Source organism: Nylanderia fulva, unplaced genomic scaffold (genome assembly GCF_048542155.1).
Source record: "Nylanderia fulva isolate GAGA-0341 unplaced genomic scaffold, ASM4854215v1 Scaffold2, whole genome shotgun sequence".
Taxonomy (NCBI): Eukaryota; Metazoa; Arthropoda; class Insecta; order Hymenoptera; family Formicidae; genus Nylanderia; species Nylanderia fulva.
In genome coordinates this window covers 5,621,309-5,647,829 of record NW_028190263.1, presented here as the reverse complement: position 1 = coordinate 5,647,829, position 26,521 = coordinate 5,621,309, and the positions used below count along the sequence as shown (strand labels likewise).

Here is a 26,521-nt window from a genome sequence, read left to right as displayed (position 1 = left end):
CATAGAGAGTTATGTAAGTGACTATCAAGTAGAAGTGAATTCAAGTGAATTGAAGCGAAGCACTACTGGACCCCATATCTTTATCGGCCGTTCGAGTTTATGGATCTTCTAATTCGGTCGTTTCTGCGTTTATGTTGAATTTTGTCGCGAATAGCGCAGCACATCCCATCCCCCTTTAATCAAGGCACACTCTCTTAAGCGGACAATACAGCTGCAGCTATATAGATTTAGCTCGAGTTTAACAGAACACGCGAGTAATCCAAACAGGTTACTTCCCGGCAGTATACTCCCGTAATGGAGTGATCATATAAACGGCGCTAGGCGATGTATGATTAATTCATTTCTGGCCGTCGTTCATCCGTTTGGAGACATGATTAATTGCGATTGCACATCCGACAGTCCAACTGCGCGATTCCGCGCAGTTTAGCACCGGTAGACGTTGAATAAGTAAGGTTTTATTATAGGCCCGGTTTGCGCTCAGTCTTTTCTTCCCCTGCGAAAGGGGACGAGGTTGGCAATTTCGGGGTGGAGATAAACGGTCGGAATAGTAATCAGATAAGCGTTTCTCGCGCGCCGTTTCGCTCGACGATCGGATTCTCCGGGATAAAACTGCTCGGATAAAGCTGTTCGAAAGTCTTACGATTTCGTTCTCGCGGCCGATCCGTTCTTTTCTGACGGGAACCGACTCGTCTCATCTTTATCGAGATCGATCCGGCTATAGGAGAGGAACATATTAGGGACCGTCCGAATACTTAAATATGCGATTATATATATCCTTTAATTATCGTCCCCCAGGTTGTTCCGCAACTTTTTCCATCCCGTTTTTCGAGGAGGAAAATTTTGCGTCAGTCCGAGAGAGAGAGAGAGACCGCGAGATAAAGCTTTCTATTCCCAATGGCACAAAGACTCCCGCTTTGCGGCTTGCAGGGATAAGTAAAAGTTTCGTTTAATCCAATCGAGGGGTTAGACGCTGCAGGCGATAGTGCTCTCCGTGGAGTTGGTTTCTTTGAAACGTTTTCTTTTACTGATTAATGCATTACAGGTCGAGTTTGCGGCAAGGATGATGTTCTCATGATCTCGTATATACATATTTAATGCACGATTCATTTGCCCTCTGATCCGCAGAGTTTCAGTATTAATCTTGATTTATTAATCTTGGTTTGTTAATCTTGGATGAGACGTGCTTTTTATTCTCCCATTTTTTGAAAACCTTTTTCTGCAGATTTTTTTCTTAATAATTCACCTAAATATCCGCTATTTGCGATTGCAGTATCTCACAAAGACTTATAATGAAGCAACTTGAACCCCTGAATGTAGCATTGTTCTGATCTTCTTTAAACAAGGCAATTGTTCTTCTAGTCAATAATAAATTTTTTAAATGCAATGTATATATTTCTTTCTTGCAAAGAAAATAACAAAAAATACTGTTATAAGGAATAAAAAAAAAAAAGATTTAAAAAATTGGTGTATATTTTACAACATATGCATATACGTATACAATCGTAAAGATTGCAAACTGATAAATGAAATTTCGCTCATTTTCGAATTTATTAATTAAATTTACGTCAAAGCTATAATTAATATGTGACGTATGCTCGCGATCTTATCAACAGATTGAAAGTGTTCTCGCGTCTCTCTCGTGAGAACAATTGATTTTCCACTGTGATGCGATGCTGATGGGATCACCCGCGCGTTCCTCGGGTGGCGACCAAATTTGAATTACAAATACGTCGACGATAATGGAATAAATGTTATTCGGTCGAAAGCCCGATTAATCTGAAAGTTCGAGAATGCAGCGTCGCTGCACTGAATTGTTCGCTGCAAACTCATTTGGCACTTTATAAATAGACCTCGTACAACATAAACGGCATAAACTTACTTGCGCTTGGACTACCGTCAAAATTTTGTCTCGCATTTCTAATCAATCATGTATATACGAATGATCGATCCAAAAATGCTCGGAATAATTGTCATATTTCCGCTGAAACATTAAATCCAACAAAGAGACAGACGAAAAGTATATTTCAACTATTTGCCGCTCCATAAATTTAAAATAACCAAATACATATATATTATATAGCATATCCGAGTATATCCAGCTTATACAGGATGTTTGACATAAGATGTCACATTGAAAATATACAAATAGATCTTGTTATTTGGGGACAATTTTTCCTCAGTAAATATTGAGACATCTCAATAATTTCTGAGTTATAAGCGATTGAAAAAAAAGTTTTTCGCTAACTAAGCCTTGTGGAAATAAAATATTAACAAAACCACATTCTCCAATTAATTTCAAGTAAAGTACTTTAATAAAATTTTAATTTAAGGTTTAATTATAAAGATACATAATGGCAAAACTTGGAAACATGCAAAAAGTAATGACCTCTCCCGACATTTTTGCTGAGGAAAAATCGTCTCCAAATAACGAGATGTACTTGTATATTTTCAATGTAACACTTTATGTCAGACACCCCGACGCGGTTTATAGTTTTAAAGCAGATATTTGCAGTGATTAAGATACACACTGGGAAACATGACGCGAGCTTATAAATGCACCCTATTCACCCCCGCGTTGCAGCAGCCACGATAAGAATTTAACCACGATCTTCTTAATTCAAATTCCCAGCCTTCCACCTCGCTTATCCCGCGTGCTATATGTGTCGCAAGTTTTATATTTTCCCTCCCTCATCACTCACAACAGAAGGGCGCAATATGCGCGCGACGTCGCATCGTTCTGCCGAAGTCTGGGAAATATTCAACGAATATAAGTAAGCACGCTGTTGTCGTCGTGCGAGAGTGCGGCGTAAGAAGGTCGCGACGAGATGCGAATGGAAACGAGGGCACTGTGACATTAAAACGTAATGCGCTGTAATTTTTATGTGACTTGTGACATATAAGCTTGGTAGGAAAATCTTTTTTCAACAGCGAGACATCAATCTCTTGGGCGGCGCGCTTCAACATATATTCAGAACAACGTTGTCAACGATATTCAATTCACCGATAAATCATTCAATGCACACATATATGTATTTCAATTTTTTTAAAAGCACGCACTCTACTTTTTAAAATAATTTCCAAATTATTCATGTACGTGTATAGTAGATATTATGCATTTTTTCTTTTTATACAGAGAAATTATTATCTAATTCACTCTCTAGTTGGACTTATAATATTTTATATTTTTAATCAAAAATATCTGTGTGTAGAGAAATTAGTCTTGCGTGCGGAGAAAATGGTCTAAAGTACAATTTATCCGGATCTAAATAAAATGGAAGTTATTACCGGGTTTAGCCGCACGACTGCAATTCGACATTCGGCGCATTGAAACGTGACTTTGTGACACGGTTGGTCGTAAGGCAGGAAGGAAGCGCAATATGTATCACATGTGGTGGAACGAACAACTGTTACCGCCGGTTGACCATGAGACCCGATTCGCTTGGATATTGTCTGACGCGAACGACTTTTCTACTAAGTGTAGGTACGCCTGACGCAGTGTCCGTCTACTTGTTCTACTCGGCCGACCATCAATGCGCCTCTTCCACTGCCGCATTGACTCTCTTCGTCGAGCGTTTACAGTTTAAATACTTCATTGTGCAGTTATGCACATTGCATTTATGCGCGTTTGTTTTTTAGTTGACAATTAAAAAACATACTATTTTGATACGATTTTTTTTATAAATTAAATAAAAATTTCTTATTTTTTTAAATTAAATAAAAATTTCTAGCGGAAATTTGATTTGCATAAAAAGCGAAATATTGTTACAAATATGTTTTTAATTTATTTTTGAGCAGGAAAATTGTAATTTGTCATAATGAATAAAATTATAAAATGTGCATAATGTGTTGCTTTTAAGTGACAATGAGTTTATTAATTTTGCCATTTGCACGAGGTCTGTGTCACGCTGTCTTGCAAAGAACAAAATAATATTATTGTGGTATTAAATATATAAAGTAATTTTTATATGAATTAATATTGAAAAGTATTTATAAACTGCGAAATGTATTTCGTTATCATTTGAATTAATTTACTTCACTTTATCATAAGCATTTCAATGCAAATCCTTAAATACCGGTGTGCATTTTTTTATTAATCCGACGAAAAATAAATTAGCATGCGTGGAGGAGTGTAAAAGTGGACGGTAAAAAGCGCCAAGTAATTTGCAGTCACGCTCAACACATCATATTGACGTCCTCGTACGGAGGAAGTGCCGTAAATAAATACCTAGCATTTTATGCAGGTGCATCTCGAATTAACACCGGTGTGCCAATTTTCTGCGAGAGAATTAAAAATAAATTAAAACCTTAATTAAAGCCCCGCTGTTTTAACGCCACTCGTCGCCTACGTGTAACATCGACAGCACGCATGCATGTATGGGTGCGTCGGTACATTTTACAATTTGGGACATTGTATAATCGATATTTAACGAGAACAAAAATTAATAGCATAGAAAAATTTATCAGGGAATATAATTAATATTTTACAAATATTATTAAATAATTATATACACATGTACATACACACATTATATCGAGAAAATTACGATCGAAGACCATCGGAGGTGTTGGAAAATTAAATCTTGAAAAAATAACAGGGAGGTGGAAGCTGGTGGGTTTTGTTTATGACCGAGATGTGCGATCCGATGCAGGCGTCTGGAATTAACAGCGCACCTCCGATTCCTGTTGACGCTTAAACAGAAGCGGACCGGATGGAAGTGCGCGATCCGATTTTAACCCTCCGCGATAAATGCCCTGGTAAACTTTATTAAAAGTCAGATGACTGTCTTTGTATCTCGATCCGTTGCGCCGGGGGAGGAACATTATTATCTGTTGCTGTAGACTCTCTGTTAATTCGGTGAAAATATAAAGGACCATTCCTGATATCGTCAAATTTCGTTTGCTGATGCCATTGTTTCGCATTGCAGTTCTTTTTGGATTTCTCTCTCTTTTTTTTTTTTTTTTTTTCTAATCCGTTCTTTCATGGTTTCGCCGACATTGTCCGCGTCGTCGTTAGCCGCTAATTAGGAACTGTACGTTACGTGAAATTGGTCTGGTGGAAAACATAAGCGAACTTTAATTAGCGTTCTACTGTGGAGAAATCGATAAAACGGCAATTTCCGCAAGTTTTATGCGCAAAGATTTTAGCGCTATTTAATATTATTCATCTTTGGCGAGAGTCTCTCGTCAAAATAACAAAGAAAAAGGAGCAAAGTAAATTGGTCGTCTGTAATTAAAATATTAATGCACTACGTACAGACTAATATTTCGCAATTATTGTCGCGCTTTTCATTTACATTCTTTGAACATTTTTCTCTCGAATAAGAATTTGACACGGCACACTTTAATTTTAAATATTAAATAGTTTAAATAGTTAAGCCAAATTAAAAATTATATTAAAATAGTATTCGAAAAAAACGAGAAAAAATCAAATTTTGTTATCTATTTACAATAAGCATATATAATTTATGAAAGGGACGCGTTTCTTTTTTCATGGTATACTTATGCGTGATACTTTTTTATAAATATTCGCATCTAATTCATTAAAGAATAATGACAATATTTCACTTTATGAAAACAAACAGTTTCAAATAATTGGAAACCGATATATATTTAGTTAATATATATGAAATATATAGAACTGTGGCATAACACAATATAACAGTCTGTGGTGTAACATTTCGTGACAATTGCTATGTTATTGCATATATGAATTCAATAAATCAAACCGCGCTGGCGCGTCCACTCTCAAAACGTATCGTGTGTATTAATTAAAATGTCAATTTACATGCGTACTCGTATGTAAATAAGAGCACATAATTGAGCAAACCAACGAATCGGGGAAGGGGGAGGAAAAACTCGATCGATGAAGCCATCAAGAAATGTAAAGAATTTTTCATTTTATAGAAAATTCAAAAAGAAAAGCTCGAGTTATCATTACTTTCGGTTTATTCAAAAAATTTGCAAAATGAATACAATTACGTTAAAAAGAAAACTACGACACGAATAAATGGGATTTTAAGTTGACGTGTCCGGATACGCGGAAGAAAGGAGAAAAAACGGATAAAAAATGAATAAAAAAAAAAAAAGAAAAGAGCGAAACACGAGGGTGGAAAGGAGAGGCGGTGGCTGGGTGGAGAAAGAGTCGGAAAATATAAAGTCTCAAAGCGACGTGAAGCGCGAAGGGAAAGAATCAGATAGAGTGAATGAGTGAGAATTGAAGGCCGCAGCTTCCATTCCAGCTGTGCCCTTCAAGAACCCCAACCCCTGTGAAAATCAATGTGAACCTCGCTGTGTGGTCTCGCTACTAACCGTTCTGATAACGTAACTCCTCTTTACCCTCTTGTCCCATCGTGGATCTAAAAATACGTGTGTATCTTTTTACACGACGCAATGTTCCACCGAACGGCCGTGATCTTATATATATATATATATATATATATTGATATATATATATATATATGTGGAAAAAGTTGAAGCATTTCTGGACCATTTCGGGACGCTGAGCGCGAGGATGCTGAAGATCTTGGTTCTCGGAATAGAATATCGATCAAAATGCTCGCAAAGTATTTGTCAACATCAGAAGTAAATTAAAAAATTAAAAATAAAAATTAATTGAGAAATATAGAGGGAATAATATAAAACACGTTTAAGTCGTGATAATTCTTTTTTTGCAAGAGACTTTAAATGAAAAATAAATTACAATCAAGATAACAAAAATGTATTATATCGAGAAATAAATTTTAATACATATTATTCAATTCGATGAATTTATATATAAGAATTATATAATTTAGCAAATTTTTATTTGTTCTTTTATTTTTCTTCCAAATAGATTTTATTTTTAAATAAATGTAAATGTTTTATATAAATTAATATTAAAGACGCGATGCTAATAAAAGAATTATGTCAACATTGTGACAATCTGGAACCGTTACACAATGTAAATAAACGTAATTATGTGTATCATCGAGATTGAGATGCCGGAGAATATTTTTCCTTATAAGAATACAGTTTGAAAATTTCCGCATTTCGCAAAATGTGTACGCAACAATTCCGTATTAGCAGAGGAGTAACTATAGTGCAAATTGATCGCATTGTATGTTCATTATCCGCCTGACGATTATGCACAGTTACCGCACTTTGCGGCCTATGTAGATGCAATTGCGATCTGTCGTATTTCGCTAATACGATGGCATAATTGATGGATTGAATGTAGTTAATTATTGCCGGCCTCCGTTACCGAAGCATAATGCTACACCTTCGCTATAGCAATTAGTTAATTTTGACAATGCGCTATAAATTGACGCGCGCGCATGCACGCGTCTCGAGATTATTAAAGGTATTTAAATCCAGAGAAATCGATCAATTCATATATATATATATATATATATATATATAATTACGATTCATATATATATATATATAATTACGATTCATATATATATATATATATATATATATATAATACGCATCTTAATCATACGCAGACGTTCATTAGACGTTCATTAATTCGCTCATTTCCTTTGACGTCGAACAAAAGCTTTAGCTTTCGCCGATCAACCGGAGGGGGCTAAATTTGCTTCGCCGTGATGCAATTATTATACGCAATCTCGTGCAAACTATATAATAATTCGAAAAGTCTCTCTCCTCGTTCAATCGTCAATTACCGGTAATTTTTGTTTAATCTATGGCTCGCAAAAATTAACGCTAACGTCATTTTCCCGCGCTTATATAATACGTTACGCTCGCGATAAAATGCTGCATAAAATATTCGCGCTGTTCAATTTCCCTTTCCTCGCGCGAGGCATTCACAAGAGCACGTCAAATATCTGAATATTATGCACCACGTAACTTCGTCATAATCCCGATGTAACGAAGCGACCGTTTTATATAGGCGGGTGAACGCGGCTGGAAAAAAAACGCACGCACGTACCGATATATATTCCGGCAAAGTTGACGCAGTCGCGGGATCAGCGTATATGTATAAGCACGATACGAGTTGTTTACATGCATCGTTGCGAATATTTGTCTACGCACATATACGCAAACAGCTGTTCGTACATAATAAAAAAACACGTTTGCCTTCCTAGAGCGTTAAAAAAAAAATGGTTAACGACAAGTCGTAACGTTTCGCTATGCAAACGTTTTTGTTCTTGCCGAAATAAAGGAAGGATGAAAAAAAGCGAGAGAGATAAAGCGTTGGCTCTGCTCCCGAAACATTTTTAATCAGGAGCTGGATTATATTCCGGAGAATTTCGCGAATTTACCTTATATCACGGAGACGTTTAATTAAGAGGTGGCGAATCATGGTCGGTAAATGTGCATCGTCTAAAAATATTTTCAAGAAAATTAACGACAATGTCAACGTATGCAATTTATTCTTATTTAAATTTAATATATCGTGGTATCGTTGATGAGAAGGAATTGCGTTTTCTGATGTCGTTGCATAAATGCAATCAATTAATAAGGGAACAATTGCATACTTTGTGTGGAAGTAGTTTTATACATAAATTCCTGAAATTCGAAGTTCGAAACTAAATTTCTCTGCGAAGAGAGTTATGGGAGTTTATTATTTAATAATTATTTAATAATTATTTAGCGCGATCGCGCAAGCTCCGCTGGAAAAACTCAATTTAAAACTTCGTGCTTTCATCGAAATCTATCAAGTTTCTTCGGACAAGCATACGGCAATTTACGTAGCGCGGAAATTACAGGATAGAAGTTTTTTAGCGGATTTATTTCGAGGAATCAAATATAAGCGAAGTGCAGAAATAATTTATGTAATTATTTAATTGTTTTTGCCGTACAGCAGAGTTAAAAATATTTCAAAAATCTAGCCTTTTCTTGGAAATACACCACATACATCAAAAATAGAGAATCTTCTTCTTTTAGTGATATTTAAATTTTTTGTTAATGATATGTTAATGTGTGTATGCAATCAAAAATTGAAGAATTACCAGTTTTAGTTTACTATTTTTTAGTTAATTTCTACAAAAGAAATATCGTGTCGATGATTTCGATCTCCTTTGTCAAGTTAAATATTCGAATTCAACTTCGATTGCTGTTTTCGATAGTCAATAATCGAACTTGTTTCCACGCTTATTCAAACGTGAATAGAACTGTAAAGAGCTATCAACTTATATACGATTTAAAATGTTGTCACTATGTGATTTCAGAAATTTTTGTTATTTATGATGTGGATAATCGTTAACGAAGAATTAATTAGTTAATAAAAAATCAATCATAATTGCTTATAGTAAAAATTTTAAATGTATATATAAGAGAGATGCTTGATATGTACATATCTTTCATTTAAATGTGTTTTTCTTTCCTTCTCCATTATTGACAATTTGACATATTTGATTATTTTCAATAAAAAAATATTGAGAAAAAATTTTTAATTTCATAAATGTTTAAAATATAAAAGGCATTTTCTCTATTTTCTCTACATCAATTCGGAGAACTGAAATATATAAATAGAGAAAATATGACGCTCATTGTTATTCATAAACATTTTAAAAGTCTCATTAATATTTAAATGATGCGTATGGATTCATAAATATTATTTGTATAATTGTATCTCATGAATAATATTAGTAGAAGTAATGGAAACATTATTAGCAATGTAATTATCTAATAACTAACTACTATATGGAATGCGTATTGCATTTGCATGCTAATATTTATGCAACACGCTCAAGTCTAAACAATTCGCTATAGAATTCAGAAAGGAAAATCTATGAAAGATAATATTTTTAAAATTACAATAGAAAAATTATTTTTTCAGCAAGTTTGTAAAGCACTTTATTTACACGTAAAACATTTATGCAGTCCGATTTCAAAATTTTTAAACATAGAATACTTGTTTTCCTTAGCTCAGAGCAGAGTTTGTTTCGTAAGAAAACGAGATGCGAACAAGTAACAGTTTTTTTGTATATTTATTCTAAACATTTATGCAGTCCGATTTCGAAATTTTTAAACATACAATATTTGTTTTCCTTAGCTCAGAGCAGAGTTTGTTTCGTAAGAAAGCGAGATGCGAACAAGTAACAGTTTTTTTGTATATTTATTCTATATCGAGCGATAAGCAAAGTGTATTTTAAATATTCATATGCTTTTTATTATAAAACCGGTGAATCCTATCGTTTTAAATGTACGAGATGCTTAATAAAATTACCTATATTCTTATGGACTTCTCCAATTTATTGCAAATTATATATCACACTCGGACTGTTTGATAGATGTCATTTTATAAAAAATTAAAATAGAAATATATCTTCACAATTAATAAAATTGCTGTTTTTTAGCAAAATTAAACTTCCAATATCAATCAGAGAATGAAATATTAATCACTACCGTATATCTAAAAGGTTTCGGAAAATTAAGCTAGATGAATGAGGAAACAGAAAAGGTTCTTCACGAATAAACAACATCCTTTAGATTTGCATAATAAAGACTAAATTTTTACATTGAATAATAGTATCATATAAATAACTGCGCGAGAATTATACGATGATATTACGATAATCTTACACGTGTAGTAAAAAATGTTTTTCTACATTACGATATAGTAGTTTCTGAAATACTTAATCATACTATTTACAATGCATTTAATTCAAGGACACTTGTTTCGCTTATCATTACACGCGACTCATTCTCTCTCTCTCTCTCTCTCTTCTCTCATACTTTACACCTCATCAAATATCTCTTCGAAATAAAAAAAATTGAAATTTGGTAATTAATCACAATCACGCTTAAAGCGCGATGTCGATTGATGCGTTTTGACGCGATTGGCCTGCCAATTAACTTTTTTAAATTGAAAATAACATCAAAATCTGCGCACAAAAGATAGGTGTCCAACTAAATATTCATAATTTTTTATGAGTCACAGAATTGATTCAAGATTAACGCTCGAATTTTTATAGAATAATTCGAGTCGATTAGTGGAATAGTAATACAGATCATATTTTTATTAAGAAAAATTATAGCAGTTATGTAAACACTTAACGCAAAATGTTATGCTAAATTTTATTAATTCTACGTAGAAACCAATTGTATGTAAAAATTCTATTATTTCTCACGATTTATATTACTATTCCATTTTTTATATATAATAGCTTATAATAATAATATTAATATTATAAATAGATAATTTCGTATATGCAACGCAAATGGCAATCTGCAAAAGTATTTTTGTTGTTGTTTAGAATACATTACAAGAGAGTGTAAAGTCACTGGTTTGGTCACCATGTCACTGGTTTGAAATAAAATGTAGCAATCAGTATAGAGTCAAAATCTTAATAATATTTAACACAAGTTGTATATTAGGAGGCATTATGAAATATCATCAAAGACCTCGATAAATCAAGAGAAAAATTACATGACTAATCTCTTTTAAATCATGCACATATGCAAAGTACATTTTATCATGTAATACAAATTTTATTCGTATTTTATCATACTCAAGGCACTAATCATATTTATTATGACAAGAGGACATCATCGGTTGTATAAAATTGTATTGATGTTTGTATAATATAAACTTTTATAAACTCATGCAAGAGCAGTATCACCGAAATCCTTTTACATTTTCTCTGCAGTCGTACATTTTTTCTTTAATCAATCAATACATACAATGATCCAAAAAACACATATCAAGATATTATATTGATATTATACGATATTGTACGATTTTCTTTTTATCATATATTTATGATAAGATATAAAATATTAATCGTTACTTATATAAAGCTATGAAAATATTACGCTTTCATTTCCTCAGCGCTTCATTGAATTATTGTAGAAAAACGATGCTGTTATCATTCTAAGAAGATAAATAGGAAGCATAGAATGTATTGATCGAGTAAAAATAATTACTGCAGATAGAAAATCATGTTATGCCTACAAGATTTTTCGCTAACAATAAGTGCACTTAATAGTCAGTTATTCTACAGCTAAACTAAATATTTAATCTTTTTTCAACTTCGTGCTAACGACTCAAAAATAAATTTTAGTTGGTCTTCGAATAACGGACTATCAAAAAAATGCTAATATGTAAAGTATGTAAGGAACATAAGAATATGTATATAATCAAGGCAAAATAAAGGCACTTAAGAATATTACAGCACAATAGCAAATATATGCATATGAATTCGTACAACAATCGATCTTATGCATAACATTATTTGTATGAAAGTTTACATACAAAGCACTTATAAATAAAGCATATTATATGATAGCAAGAAATTGCAATATTAGACAGTGCAAATTTTGCGATGGTAATAATTAATGTTGCACAAAATCGATGTCTAACGAAATAACAATAAAAGAACAATTCAGAAATGAAATATTCGTTTACAGTGCTACGAAAGCTTTGAGAATTACAGTAATATATGTCTGTAATCCTTGAATTAATATTTATCAACTATTGAATTTGTATTAAAAAGGAACTTATCAATCGTGATAATTTTGTGGCTCTATGATATATCTATTATATATCATAAACATCCTTCATATATGATAATTTTATTCGGAATATATTTCTTAATTGCTTGATTAGGTGGATTAATTGATAATCAATAATATTCTTAAAATTGACATGTGACAATTAGACAAATCTCACAAGCCGAGCATCAAAATGAATTAATGATGTAAAGCACGTTTTATTGGCAACACAATCTTATGTTTATAAATTACAAGAGTTTATGCAAAATTTTGAGATAAATAAAAAAATAGTGGATAGTTTTTGTCTAAACGGATGAATTATAATGAAAGTAAGTGATTATTTAAAGTACACAGCAAACTGAAGCATATAGTTTGCATGTTATTTAAAAAATATTAGTTGTAATTAATTTATATTATCCTTTTCGCATCATGACTTTTATATCACAATGTTATGTAATGAACTATTCGAAAAAAAAAAACATTTATTTCTTATTTAATTCTTTAATAATATTTTTAACATTGGCAACTGTTTATTTCCTTAATATAAGATGTAAATCGTGCAAAATTATATAAAACTATACAAATATTTTAAAGAAATAATATAAATTTTACATGAATCTATTCTTGTTTTTATGTTATCAAATTATTTCAAAGTTTTGCTGATCTCTTGATATATGTATATAAACTTTTTATAAATTCTTTTAATAATTTTTTTTTAAATTCAAATTGTAAACTACATTGAATACAATTAAACAGTCTATTGAATTTCTTAAACAGTTGACAATATGCATTTTTATTGTTAGGTATACATAACTATATTGGCACATGGAGGATTTTGGACTATTAAGAGTTTGGTGTTTCGATTATTAAAAGTAATATTTTAAATTCCAGACTTTTAAGTATTTGGCATATACCAGACTGGCTTTTTTAAATTTAATTTTGTTTGAAAAATGTAGATAACATTTAGAAGTTTCGTAAAAAAAGTCTACATCAATGTGGTATTCGTGTTGTAAATAATCGATGTAAAACAAAGCCGCGCATTAATTTTTTTTATCATTCAATGATCAGATCTCTGTATGACTCCTGCTGAACAAATTCTAATGAATAGAAAATAGAAATAAAAAGCTGAGTGAAATATTGAAATTGCACAAGTTCTAATGCTTGAAACACATAAAAGAGAAAATTTATTATTTCAAAGATGCTAAAATATCTTATTTCTCAATCTGTGGTTAAATGTTTTAATACATTTGTCTAATCCATTGTTAAACAAACAATACTCAAATTTTCGGCATCAAAATTACGCGAGTGCCACGAGATATATTAATTAACAAGATTAATGCTATTTTTGATATTTTTATTACGAAGTTTTTGCACATGTCTGCAGTCTATTGATAAGTCTGGCTATTTTTCGTTAAAATAATGAAATTCGTTCAGAAATTCATACACAAATATTCGTGAATAGATATCCCTGAATCAACTGCAATTTGATGTCTTCTAGAATAATTGAACTGGCTCGGCAAAAAAGTGAACTATATTTATATAAAGAGAAATGATAGTCCGTTATCTTATAGGCAAGTAAGTGCGGAAGAAAAAGAGCATATACAATAATTACAAAGTAATATATAAAATAAATAAAGTTGTTAATTATAGTAATATAACAATAATAACTAGGCATTATTGGCACTAATAACAATATCATTTTTGTATTAATGATGTATTCGAAGATAAAGCATTATTTTCAGGAAATCGTACTAAACTTTGCTGTAAAAACGACCATTATAATTATTTTTGTGAACGGAACACTGTGTAAGATACAAATGTTATGGTATGTTCTCGGGCTTTTCTCGTTAACTATAATTAATGTCTTAATGTCAATACAGACGATCTATATTAGTTTAACATACCACAGTAGTTTGTTAAAAATGCACGTCTCTTTGTTCAGAATACTAAAAAGTATTGTAGCAAAAGGAAGTACGACTTCTTGTGCATACTAATTACAACCTTCGCAGCGAAGCCATACTGAGAGCCTTTCGAGTCGGTTGATCCGACATTGGTGCTACTAGAACATCATCTTTATTTGGAGAGCTTGAACCACCACTATCCAACTCCTGAAAAAATATAAAACTTCAAATTTAATTTCTTTATTCATCTAGTCCCCTTCTATTTCCTTTAAACTGAAATAGAATTAATGTAGATCTAAAAAGAAAAAAAAGGCCAGCCTTATTTAATATAATATATATAATTACAATATATTTATTAATTGCATATGTTTTTAAAATTTTATTTTTTTAATGAAAATAGTTTAATTTATAATTGTTTCTCTTTTTAAATCTTATTATTTTACAAGATTAAATAAATATCTCAAGTTAATAACTTTTTATTCGTAGATAAACAAAGAAACAAATGATTAAACATTAGCAAATAAAATAATTTTTAACTTTTTATCAAGAAATAAATATATAAAACTGGTTTCGTTCTCTTCCTCCATTCATTTTTTAATGTACTTACATGATCCCTATTATAATTTATCCATTGATTTTGAGTTAGCATGAAAATTTATTATAATTATTAATATAATTATTTTTCATAAAAAATGTAATAAAAATAAATATATTGCATATAAGTATTGGAAAACAAAAAACAGCAGTATATCAAATAAAGATACAAAATAAAAAATAAATTAATTTAAATAATATTGTGTCAATATATAATATTCCGTCATAAAAATATTATGCAAATGGCATAAAATTTAAATCTCTTATGTATTTTTCATATTTTAAATGTAAATATAATCTTATAAAAAAACAAACGTTTTCAAATACATTTTAAAATATATTTTAAAAATTAATTTAATAGCAAAAAGCAAGTATAGATAGAAAGGCCTTGTAGAGTAGATTATAAACTAAATTTAGCTTTTTTTCACAGCCTGCTTAATATATAAGATATGTTAGTATAAAAAAAACTAGTGGAAAAAATAACTTTCCGTTATAAAATGAAGGTAAGCAAGCAGAAAAAAAAAGAAAAAGAAATAAGCGCGAGAAAAGAAATACATGCCAAAAAATTATTAACTAACGTTGATATTGCTGCAGCTGCCTAGCCGCATCTGAGTTATTTGTTGGTTTGTCGGAGGAAGACTTTGTGTTGATCCAAATGGTGACATAATTGTAGACATCGCTCTATTTATTTTGCTTGGCGTTTTATTGAAACTAAACGCTCGGCCGACTCGCGCTCTTGTACGAGATGCAAACCTGAAGGGAAATATACTTTGAAAATTTTTTAATCTATATAATATATAAAATGTAACATTAAAAAAATTTTTTTCCCCTCTTAATTAATATTTTTTGTGTACATGTATAACATTTCATTTTTTAATTATATATATATATATATATATATATATATATATATATATATATATATATGTAGTCAAAATTACTAGGAGGAAAAAAATTTTATAAGCGAACAGAGGAACCTATGCAACCTGTGCAAATACACAAAAAACGTTATAATATCCAGGAAACCAATTCGAGTAGTTAAAATATCACCTAGTGTGGTATAGAGAATATAACATATGCATGCATAAATTTTATATTTTATATCTAATCATACGTGCGGAAATTAGAGATAACGAAAACTGCACCATGGCTGTATATTAAAAGAGATAACATCTATTAGAAAAAGTTATGTATAAAATTTTCTTCTCCGCCCCCTTATAATAAAGTAAAATCTTTTGTAGGTGCTATATTATAGGCCAAAGATATAAAAGCAATCAATTTATAAAGTAAGTTATAATGCACATAATATTTCTCTGTGTGAGTTAAAATAAATTAGAATCACATAACGAATTAAGAAATTGCATATGTATAATACGTCACAAATTATGTATATATGTACATAATTTGGATATTCTTATACATATTTTTTTCCAAGTTAGTCCTTATTCCTTAGTTAATAAAGTAAAAGATAGAAAGCTTCTAAAAAATAAAAAGCTTACAATTATATTATACTTGAATTAGTTAAAGACAGCTGGAATTATTACTGGATAATTATATCTGTTCACAGCACAAAACATAATCTTACAAGCGAAGATTTTCAAAGGCGTAATTAGAAATAAGAAAAATAGAAAATGATAGAAAAGCCAATCTTTTTCCTTCATTTACAAAATCAAAAATAAGAATGTATACCTTTTTTAACTTTTATATATTTACTTATTCGATGTAAAAAAATAGAAAAATTTTACTTTTATCCAAACCTTTACTTTTTAAATTCTCTTTAAATTCATTAATATTGTAGGCTCTTAAAAGCGTTAATCTCTCATTACAAGTCATATAACATCAAAATCGAGATGCATATATTTTTTCTTGTATTACACATCGAAATAAATTAATAGTTTCGTATGTCATCATTTACAATAATATAAATTAGTAAGTTATAGGTCTTCTTGATGTCACATATAATTTAATATGGTTGCAGCAAGAGAATAAAAGTTTTAAATATCGTTTGTTCGCTCTTAATAATAATTACGCCATTGAGTAAAAAGGTAAAGGAATAAAAAGTAAAAAAATATAATCAGCCTGGTGCGGAAACTGACGGTAGTGGGATATGTAACGTGGTTTCACACATGCTATTGAGTAGGAACACATACGGGTCCATATACTCCAGGTAAAAATTATGAAATAGGCTCCTGCAACCAAACGGGTTGTTCCATTATTTTTTACATCATGCAATGTAATAGAATATATACAATAATAAATTTCTCAACCATGAAACTCGATAAAAATATATTATATATACCAGTAACCCATTTAAATATATAGATATTAAAATATAAATGATACTTGTAAATTTTTCGCTCAACAAATTGCCACTGCAATATTAACTTAAATTTTTTAACTATAATAAAGATTTGCGGTTGCATGTTGAATCTGTTTTAATCTAAAATAATGTTATCTTCATTGAGCAACACTTGTGCATGGTGTTATAAATTGTATTGATTTAGCAATGAGTGACGAAAAAAATTTGCCAATAATCTATTATGCTATACTTGTCGCTTATTTAATTTTATTATTTATTTTAATTGCTATCATCTTTTCATCCAAAATATTTTTGAGCGAAAAATTTAAAGTTTATGTTTCAACTAATATTTTATAGATATCTATAAACACAAACTCTCCTCTATCTCCATGTAGTCTCATAAATCATCTAATTAGACGAAAAATTGTAAAAGAGGAAAAGAGAAATATCAGTCTTCACACTTCTTATGATATTTGACAAATATTTTTCATAAGAAACAAAATTTTATGTAAAAAAATAAATTTTAGTTAATTCGATATTTAGGTATAAATTTTAGCACACACGAGCGAATTTTTTTCACATTATTGTTTTATCATATTAATTTCATATTTTAAGTAAATGTTTTTTCAGACATCTTTCAATATCTTTTCAATATATAATATCTTTAAAGTCTAATCAAATATAATATTTGTTGATTTAAAATAAATAATAAAACAAATAATTTTATTATATACATATATTATTATATTTGTTTTATTAATATAAATCAACAATTAAATATTACTGTACTTGAAACCAAATATATTCTTACTACAATTTAGATTAATATTTTTAAAAAATCCAAGTATGCGTATGTGTGTGTGTGTGTGTTTGCGCGCGCGTGTGTGCGTGCGTGCGTGCGTGTGTGTGTGTGTGTGTGTGTGTGTGAGAGAGAGAGTAAAAAAGGGAATACAAATTGTCTATTATAGTATATGTACTACAAAATAACCCGCAATATATTTTGTGTTCTTTTCATAATAATTATTTTTAATAGTATATAAAAAAATAACACAAAAATAATTCAAACAAAAAATGATCAATTTTTTTTCAATATTTTTGTTATTCGTTTATACATATATTCAATCACTCTGATCAATTTTGAGTAGCCCAATTCCTCTAAATTTTGAATTATTCCGATTCCTCCGCTCATGTGCACTTTAAATATACGCTATGTGTGTTTCATAGGCTAAAGTGGCTATTTTGCTGTTAAAATAGACTATATTGTTTTCTTAAAAATGTTATAAAATCATTCCTACATATTTCTTCATACATATTAATAAGCTCTTTTGAATGGACACTTTATGCAGCCAAATAACCGCGCGCTGCAAAATCACTTGTGTGCATTACATCTAAGAAACATTTGTAAATGGTATTAAGATCAAAATATAGGTATACTCACTTAATTGTTTTCTTTAATGTTCCTGAAGCTACATCACCAGTGCCAACATCAAGTTGATGTGAATCGTATTTAAGAAGTAATGTATCCTGAAAAATAAGAAATACTTTATATTATAATAGAAACATAATATAAATAAAATAATAAATTGAATAAATAAAAATTATATATAATGTTTTCTCATATCGAATATATCACAAATTTTATACATACAGCATCAGCTACACGGACGGCGAGAGCCATTTGTCTACATAAAGTTTGTAAATAATTTGCTTTATTTATTTCTTCGTCATTAATTATAAACGAATAGAATTTTTCCTTCAATTCCTGAGTACCACGCACTACGAGTGCAAATATTTTATGGTATCCTAGAAAAATCAAATAGTTATAATATAATTTTTTATATGCTTATATAAATATATAAATTTATTTTTACCTTCACTTTCTCGTATGTCCACAACTTTTCGTATAGCACTGAGCGATAACATCTTAATATGTTTATACGGCTTTCCTTGACTTAGTTTACTCGATTGAAAACCATTTATAGTGTTAGGACTTTTTAACGAGTTAAAAGCTTTCGATCTTTTCTTACATATTTCGAGAGTATCGGTAAATAGAAACAATACCAAATGATCGCCCCGTCCACTGAGGCCTTCTGTAACTTCCATTACATCACATTTATTGATAAATGATCTATGCGAAGAAACTAAATGCGGTGGGCAATTATCGATCTCATTGAAAATATCGAAAATTGCTAACTGACGTTCTGTTTTCCTTTTATCTTCGTTTATGTATGTCATAACTTGCTTAGTACAGTTAATAGAAGCTTCCAAAGCACTATAGTCTGGATTACTTATGTCAGTATATTTAAGAATATCTGTAAAAAATAATAGCATTTTAATGACACATTACATCTGAAAAATTTTCTTTAAACTATAAGAAAAGTTTAAAAATTAATATTATTTAAATATTTTACCGGTTAATAATAATTTAATACTGGGTAATCTTTGTACTGGCTTAATTAACAGCTCTTTTAAGCTTTGTCGACCACATTCTGGTACTGTCTGGCAATTTTTCAAGAAAGCATGAAATCGTGGTTTGTTTTGATCACATTCTTCCAACATTTGTTTTGTATTTTCAAAAAAGTTGACGTATGGAGGATATGCTTTAACTAAATCTGGTTCAAATTTAAGAAATATTTTGCCAATACTAATATCTTCTGTCCAATTAGCGGCACTGCAACGTAGTGCTTCCAATAACTGCCTATGAACATCATAGATGGGTGGAAAATTGCCAAATATAATCTTTACTTCTGTGCTATTTAACAATTCTTTTCCACTTTTTCCTACGAGATTTTCCAATGGTAATTTGAATAGCTGTAAAGTACATAAATACAGATTGTTAAAAATGGTTAAAATATGTAAATCAGTTTCCTTTTTTTATAATTTGAGCATAATATTTACCGTCATAATTGTATTGAGAATACCAACATAATTAGCTTCAGTCTCTACTAATTCAAGAAATACTTGATGACGTTTCGACAAATTTTCCCGAACTTTCGGTAAATTTTCCGTATCAACAGTTTCGACCTCTGGAATACCTAATAGTTAATAATAAATAATAATTATATATAATTCTTTTGTTTATAATAGTTTGCTTCATGAGTTTAATAATTAAATATATTTTATGCTAACTAATAATTTTTATTTTTTATTTTTATTATGTTAAAATATTTAATCAAGAAGTAAATATATATTAAAATACATATTATCCTAGGTAATAGGTACATACCATCCAACTGTTTATCTGGACTCGCTGTGCAGTCGAGAAAACTTCCACTAACACTGGCTGGTGAATCTGCTCCGTTTTGTAGTATATTAGATAATGGACCACCCAACCAATAAGGGTGTTTTGGTAATGTTATATTTGATGCCACAATCTGTTGACTGTTTCGTCTACTAGATGTGGTAGGGGACAAGACTTTTTCTAGGTACTAAACAATAATAAGATATATTATTAGAACAAAAATTGTTATTATCATTATTACTATTATTAACTTACATGTTCAAATAAATATTCTTTCTCATCTGCTGCTGCTTCATTCTGTACAGATGTCCAAAACCATCCAGTTTTGACTATGAAAGCTGATACTGAGACCAGATTTGGTAGTACATTTACATTAGACTCATCTATGACCTATAATAAAAAGTAGCTTTAATATTATATCATTTTAGTATATCTTACTTATTTATTACAGAAATGGACAATAGACAGAGTTAATAACATTGGCACAATTTATAGTAATATACAATAATAAATTTTCAGAAGACACTAAACATGACATCTTCCTCGAATACTTAATACTCTGATTTGCAAATATTAATATTGCATATGCAATTACTTTTAAGTAACAAATCAGAATATTTTACCATAAACAAAAACAAGAATTATATATCCAAAATTAAAAATTTTTGCTAACTTTAACAAAATCAATTTTACATGTGTTAAATATTTCCACCTAGGTGGAAAATTAATAAATATACTACATTTAACTACTGTTAAATCCTGAATCTTTTTCTCAACATTTTATATAACTATACTATTACGTAACATATTGTTACAATTAAATAAAATTAAAAAATTAAGGGACTACTACGCTTTATATTTTAGACGAGACAAAAAAAAATTTAAATGAAAGTACCACAAGTGCTTTATCCTTCTCGCTCTTCAAATCTGTGTAATTGGTTTTTATGTCATGTGATGCAGATTGTACACCGCAATTTTTTCCATTAAAGTTAAAAATGTTTCTTGAGCTATGTTTAGTGTTTGAAAGCTTAGAAGGTGTTGGAAATGATTTAGATAAGGATGTATATTTTTTTTTAAAGAGATTTTTTTCAGGAGGAGGAGAACATGTGTGTAAATTAGCAAGAGTGTCTTGTTCATTATCAAAAAATTTTGGACAGAAAGAGAAATTACTAATTTTTGAGAAAATTGATATGCGTGATTTAAATAAATGCTTATTTCTGTCACCTGATATATTAGATAAAAATGTATCACTATACTGTTCTTGATCATATTTCAATATATTTGGATACGAATAAGTTTTTATAAATTTATATTTTTCATGCGTTGCCATTTTATGAACAGATGTACAAGAATTAGTTTTCCTCCACTTTACATATCGTTTGGGAGTTATTTTAGTTCTTGATGTATTATTCCGTATGTAATGAATATTCTTATGATATCTCAAAGATAGTGCATTATTACTTATTGATGATGTGCAATCTATGTTTTCATTATTCTTTTCATAAGGTGCAGACAAATTTAAATCATTTGATCTTGTGGGAAGATTTGACACGATTTCACATGGAGAATGTTCGTCATTTAGTAAAGAATCTTCAGAAATATTGAATTTAACGTTTTTATTACTCATCATTGTTGATGTTGCTGGAATGGAATATTTATTTGCTATCGAAAATATAGCAAATAAATTAGATGATTTAATTATGTCTACTCCAGAATCATTTAGCTCAAAGGGATGAAATATATTACTAGATTTAATATTTGAGTTTTGTAAATCAGAAGAATGATCACCCATACTAATAGCAGAATCTTGACTGACATTACTAGAAATCAGATCGTTTAATATATTATGTTCTATATCATGTGCAACAGACGAACTATTCTTTGATGAAGAATAGCTATCCTGAGTTTTTACAGAATTTGCATTGTCATTGTTTGATACATTACTGTAATCACAATTACTAGTTTTTGTATTAGAAACCGTGTTTAAATAAGGATTATGAATAGAAGAGGAAGTTGATTTATGGTATATTAAGGAGAGTGAATTGGATGAATTTTGAAGATTTAACTTGTTGCTAGATTTCTTGCAGAAAGAGCCAGGTACATCTATCACCTAGAGTATGCCATTTACATAGTGAATAAATATTAATTAAGTGAAATAATATTTATATATAAAAGAATGATAGAATTATATATAAATCATAAAAAATAATGTAAATTATTAAAATAATTAACTTACAACATGAGTACATTTCGGGTCATTAATCTCGGTACATTCACCACCCTGCTGCTCCAGAACTTCACACATATGTTTCTTTTCTTCTTCGGGAAAACCAGAGAAACAGACTTTTGCCCCATAAAATGGTTTCAGCTTATAAGTTGCGATCTGCATTTAAAGTTAAGTGCGTTTTTTAACAAAAAATATATTATTATATATTATTACAATAGACTTTATTTCAAGATTTCCTAATGTTTAGAAATACACTTACTAATTCCTCATTATCCGCATAACTTGAGACATCATCTTTGGCATTCCATAATGCTATTACCCATTCTACTGACATAATAGGCAATCCAAATGTGTCAGCATATCTATACTTCTCTCCACTGCAATGATTTGCAATAAGATGCGTCACTTTAATGCCCATCTCTTTTCGAATGCTACCTCCCATAATAAGAACCATATTAGCTAACTTGCGCTGTTAAAAAAGATTAATTATTATAAGAATATAAAATATACATATTATGTATCAAGATTAATAATATTATAAAAACTATAATTATAGATAATGTACTGACCAATTCATCCTCTCTGGCTCGAAAACCGCTAAATACTACTACTGTGCCTATCATAGCTTGTGTGAACATTGGTCTTTTAATACTAGGCAAAGATTCTTTTTTCTCTGCCAGTTGCAGCAAAGCTGTAGATCCCAAAATTCTAAAAAAAAGAGAAAACAAATAACTTCAAATTTTTCTTTCTATATTAAAATTATAAATTATGTTCCAAATCATCATAAGAATATATGTTATTATGTACACTAACCTATGAGGAGTTTTGCATAAATTATAATATTCAGATCCTTCGAATTGTTTGAGTACGAAGTAAGTATAGTAGCTAGTGTCTTCGACATATTCTGTGCCAGTTTCAGACTTAAGTACAGAGACTCTGAACTGCTGAGCAGCAATATTAAGTGCAGGATCATTGCAAGTTGAACCAACTAAACATATTCTCTTCTTACGTGGTATTATATAGTCTGGTAAACAAAAAATTTTTTCATTAATCTTTTTTTTCATCATTTATGTTATGATAATGAATGTAAATATTATAGTATCAATAGTTAATAAAATTATAGAATACTTATGATAAAACAAAAGATTAAATAACTTTATTTTTAAATAAAATTGAATTAATAATGGAAAATAAACATTATTTATATGTATAGATTAATAAGGTGATTAATAAGATTAATGAGAAGGGAAAATAAGATAAAGAAAATAAAGAAGCTTTATTTTTGATAGATTACTTATTTGAGATAATTTATCAATAAACCAAAAAAAAGAATATATATATATATATATATATATATATATATAAATATTGATATATATTTGATAAATATTATTTTTTTTCAAATTAATAATAAGGGGATGTGCCGATTACAGTTAAATTTGTTTCTTATCATAAATATATAAATATATATATTTATAACTTTTCGGATACCTAATAGTAGCAAATATGTGCTGATGATTCGGATCGAGACAAATTTCGAGAATAACTTGCCACATAAATACGTATAAATGTATGTATGTATAAATATGTATTCGAAATTATAAATACCCGAATATATGACAAGAAACTTGATTAAAGATCTTGGTTTGATTTCAAAGAAAATATTTCTACTATCTATTAATATATTTTCGAATATTTTACTGTCCTTGCGAACTTCTAATTAATATATATATATATACTGTAGCTATATGTAATAAATAATAATGTAGCTATATATATATATATATATACATTATTTCGGGATAATAAAGGAGAAAAATAATAAATATTTTCTAAAATACACTGAGAAACCTGACCATACAATAATTAATATTGTATATAAATTGTGTATATTATTATTATTAATTATATAAATACATATTTAAAAAAAAATGTATATATTTATATTGATATATTATAATAGATATATTAATTGCAAAACAATTATAATAGATGAAACAAATAAATTATTATTATTATTATATAAATATTTTCTCTTCCTAATAGAATATTATATTTTGTCAGTGGTATGTACTATTTATAACCATTTCAACGTTATGCTATGTAAAATTTAAACGTTCGTACACAAAGTAGGCTCTATCTCTGATTGACTCTATCATAGACAACGGGAAGTCGCGTATATGTATATGTATACATCTGGTACACGCGATTCACGTGCTCGGCGTAAGATAATTAACTTGCGAAAAGCACGAAAGAGAGAGAGAGAAAGACATAAAAAGAGAATGAAAGAAAAGGAAAGCGAACGGAGTTATAAACGAACGTTGCATGCGATTACAAATGAATTGCTGTAAAAACATTTGTCATTTTCTACGAGTATTCACCGTAAAGAGACGGTTTGTTTTTAATGCCATTTTGAAGAAATCAAGGCCGAGTTTACGAGACACAGGTATATTTTTCTTCTTTTTTTCGCTCTTTGGCTGGTCGTTTCTGATGCACGTGATTCAAAAGAAAGAAAAAAAAACAAAGAATATTGTCATGTCGAATAGTTTTCGAAAGTTCGGGGCAATAAAAATCTAAAGAGAAACCTTGTAAAATAGTCTTCGTATTGAAAATAATTTAAAAGAAATTGACAAGGGTCTAATGGACCTCGGCAAACAATACCTGCAGGTGCTTTTACCTGCAAATATATATGCAACGGCTATTTTTTTAATGAAAATTCAAAACAATTTAAGGGACGAAGGGTCCTTCGTCGACCCCAGGAGACATCGCGTAGCGACGTCATTTCCGAGTCTAGAAGACGATTTTCGGGAATATAATCGAACGTTGACAGATTCGCACTTACTTCTGGTTGTCTCCGCACTATTTATATCGCCGATACTACCGTGAATGCTTGGCTCTTCCATTTTGGCACGTACGTTACAACATTGGTGTCCGCACCCCTTTCTCCCCTATCCTTACTCTTCCCCGAGCGTGGTCCGTCTTCGACGCGCAACAACGCTCCCGTCCGTCCCGTCGTCGCGAAGGCACAGTGTATACAGGACAAGCGCGACTCTTTTGATTTTATGTTGGCCAAAATGGAGCGCGCATGCGCGAGATCAGCAAGTCGCTCGGCAGCGCCATCTACGCTTCCCTCTCGCTCCCTCCACTCGTTCCCTCTCTTTCGGTATCCTTTACATGTCATTTATACGGTTAGAAACGTTACATTATACACATCGATTGAAGGAGAAACGAAAAATTGAAGAGAAAAATTCAGATGACATTTACTTACTTATTTCGCGCGCACGTGCTCCGTTTTCACGACAATGACAGCTGAGATGCCTGTCGGCATCTATCGCGGATATATTATGGCGGAGGTTGACAGTCACGCGGTTTTCCACACTCACTCTCTTCTGAATTTCAAATTCGACAGATAAACCTCAACGAATTCGCACACTCACTTCTGTTTAATGATCAGCATCAACGGCGACGTACGATCAACAAAGACCGAACGAAAACGGAACTGCACTAGCACGATTTATCTTTGTCACTTTATTCCTGCCCCACCACGCACCAGTTTTCGTTAATCGCCAAAAATTCGGATTGTCCCCTTCTTTCTCGCTCTCTCGTGCTTTTTCTGCGAACGCGCGGGATTCGTAACGGATATTGACACTTTACTAATACAATTGCATTCGTACGACAAAATGTTTATCGGACGTTACCAATTGGCTGTCAGATCGGTTTCTATGGAGATTCCGAGAATTCTTTGTCCAATAGGCACTCTGTAATGCTAGAGAATTTTATGTTTCACGTATACAAACCTGCGTATCTGAAGTCAG

The 26,521-nt window shown here is 30.4% G+C and overlaps 1 protein-coding gene across 8 annotated transcripts; it reads right to left on the bottom strand.

The window, feature by feature from the left end:
• Window positions 1-10,435: 10,435 nt before the first annotated feature.
• Window positions 10,436-26,369, bottom strand: pbl (epithelial cell transforming 2 pebble). 8 transcript variants are annotated; one of them, XM_085482025.1, is made up of 17 exons: window positions 25,975-26,369; window positions 25,549-25,874; window positions 23,520-23,730; window positions 23,276-23,414; window positions 22,966-23,175; window positions 22,716-22,862; window positions 21,375-22,589; window positions 20,735-20,869; window positions 20,465-20,666; window positions 20,137-20,264; window positions 19,650-20,049; window positions 19,110-19,550; window positions 18,887-19,041; window positions 18,677-18,762; window positions 17,036-17,128; window positions 15,518-15,692; window positions 10,436-14,552 (listed from the first exon to the last, which is right to left on the bottom strand). In XM_085482025.1, exons 2-17 carry the CDS (start codon window positions 25,607-25,609, stop codon window positions 14,439-14,441), a joined length of 3,912 nt encoding a protein of 1,303 aa, XP_085338151.1. In that variant the 5' UTR covers window positions 25,610-25,874; window positions 25,975-26,369; the 3' UTR covers window positions 10,436-14,438. The 8 variants fall into 8 exon arrangements, with proteins under 8 accessions (XP_085338151.1, XP_085338150.1, XP_085338152.1 ...); XM_085482024.1 differs by having other exon boundaries at window positions 20,137-20,273; window positions 25,975-26,368; XM_085482026.1 differs by having other exon boundaries at window positions 17,090-17,128; window positions 20,137-20,273; window positions 25,975-26,368.
• Between the last annotated feature and the right edge of the window lie 152 nt (window positions 26,370-26,521).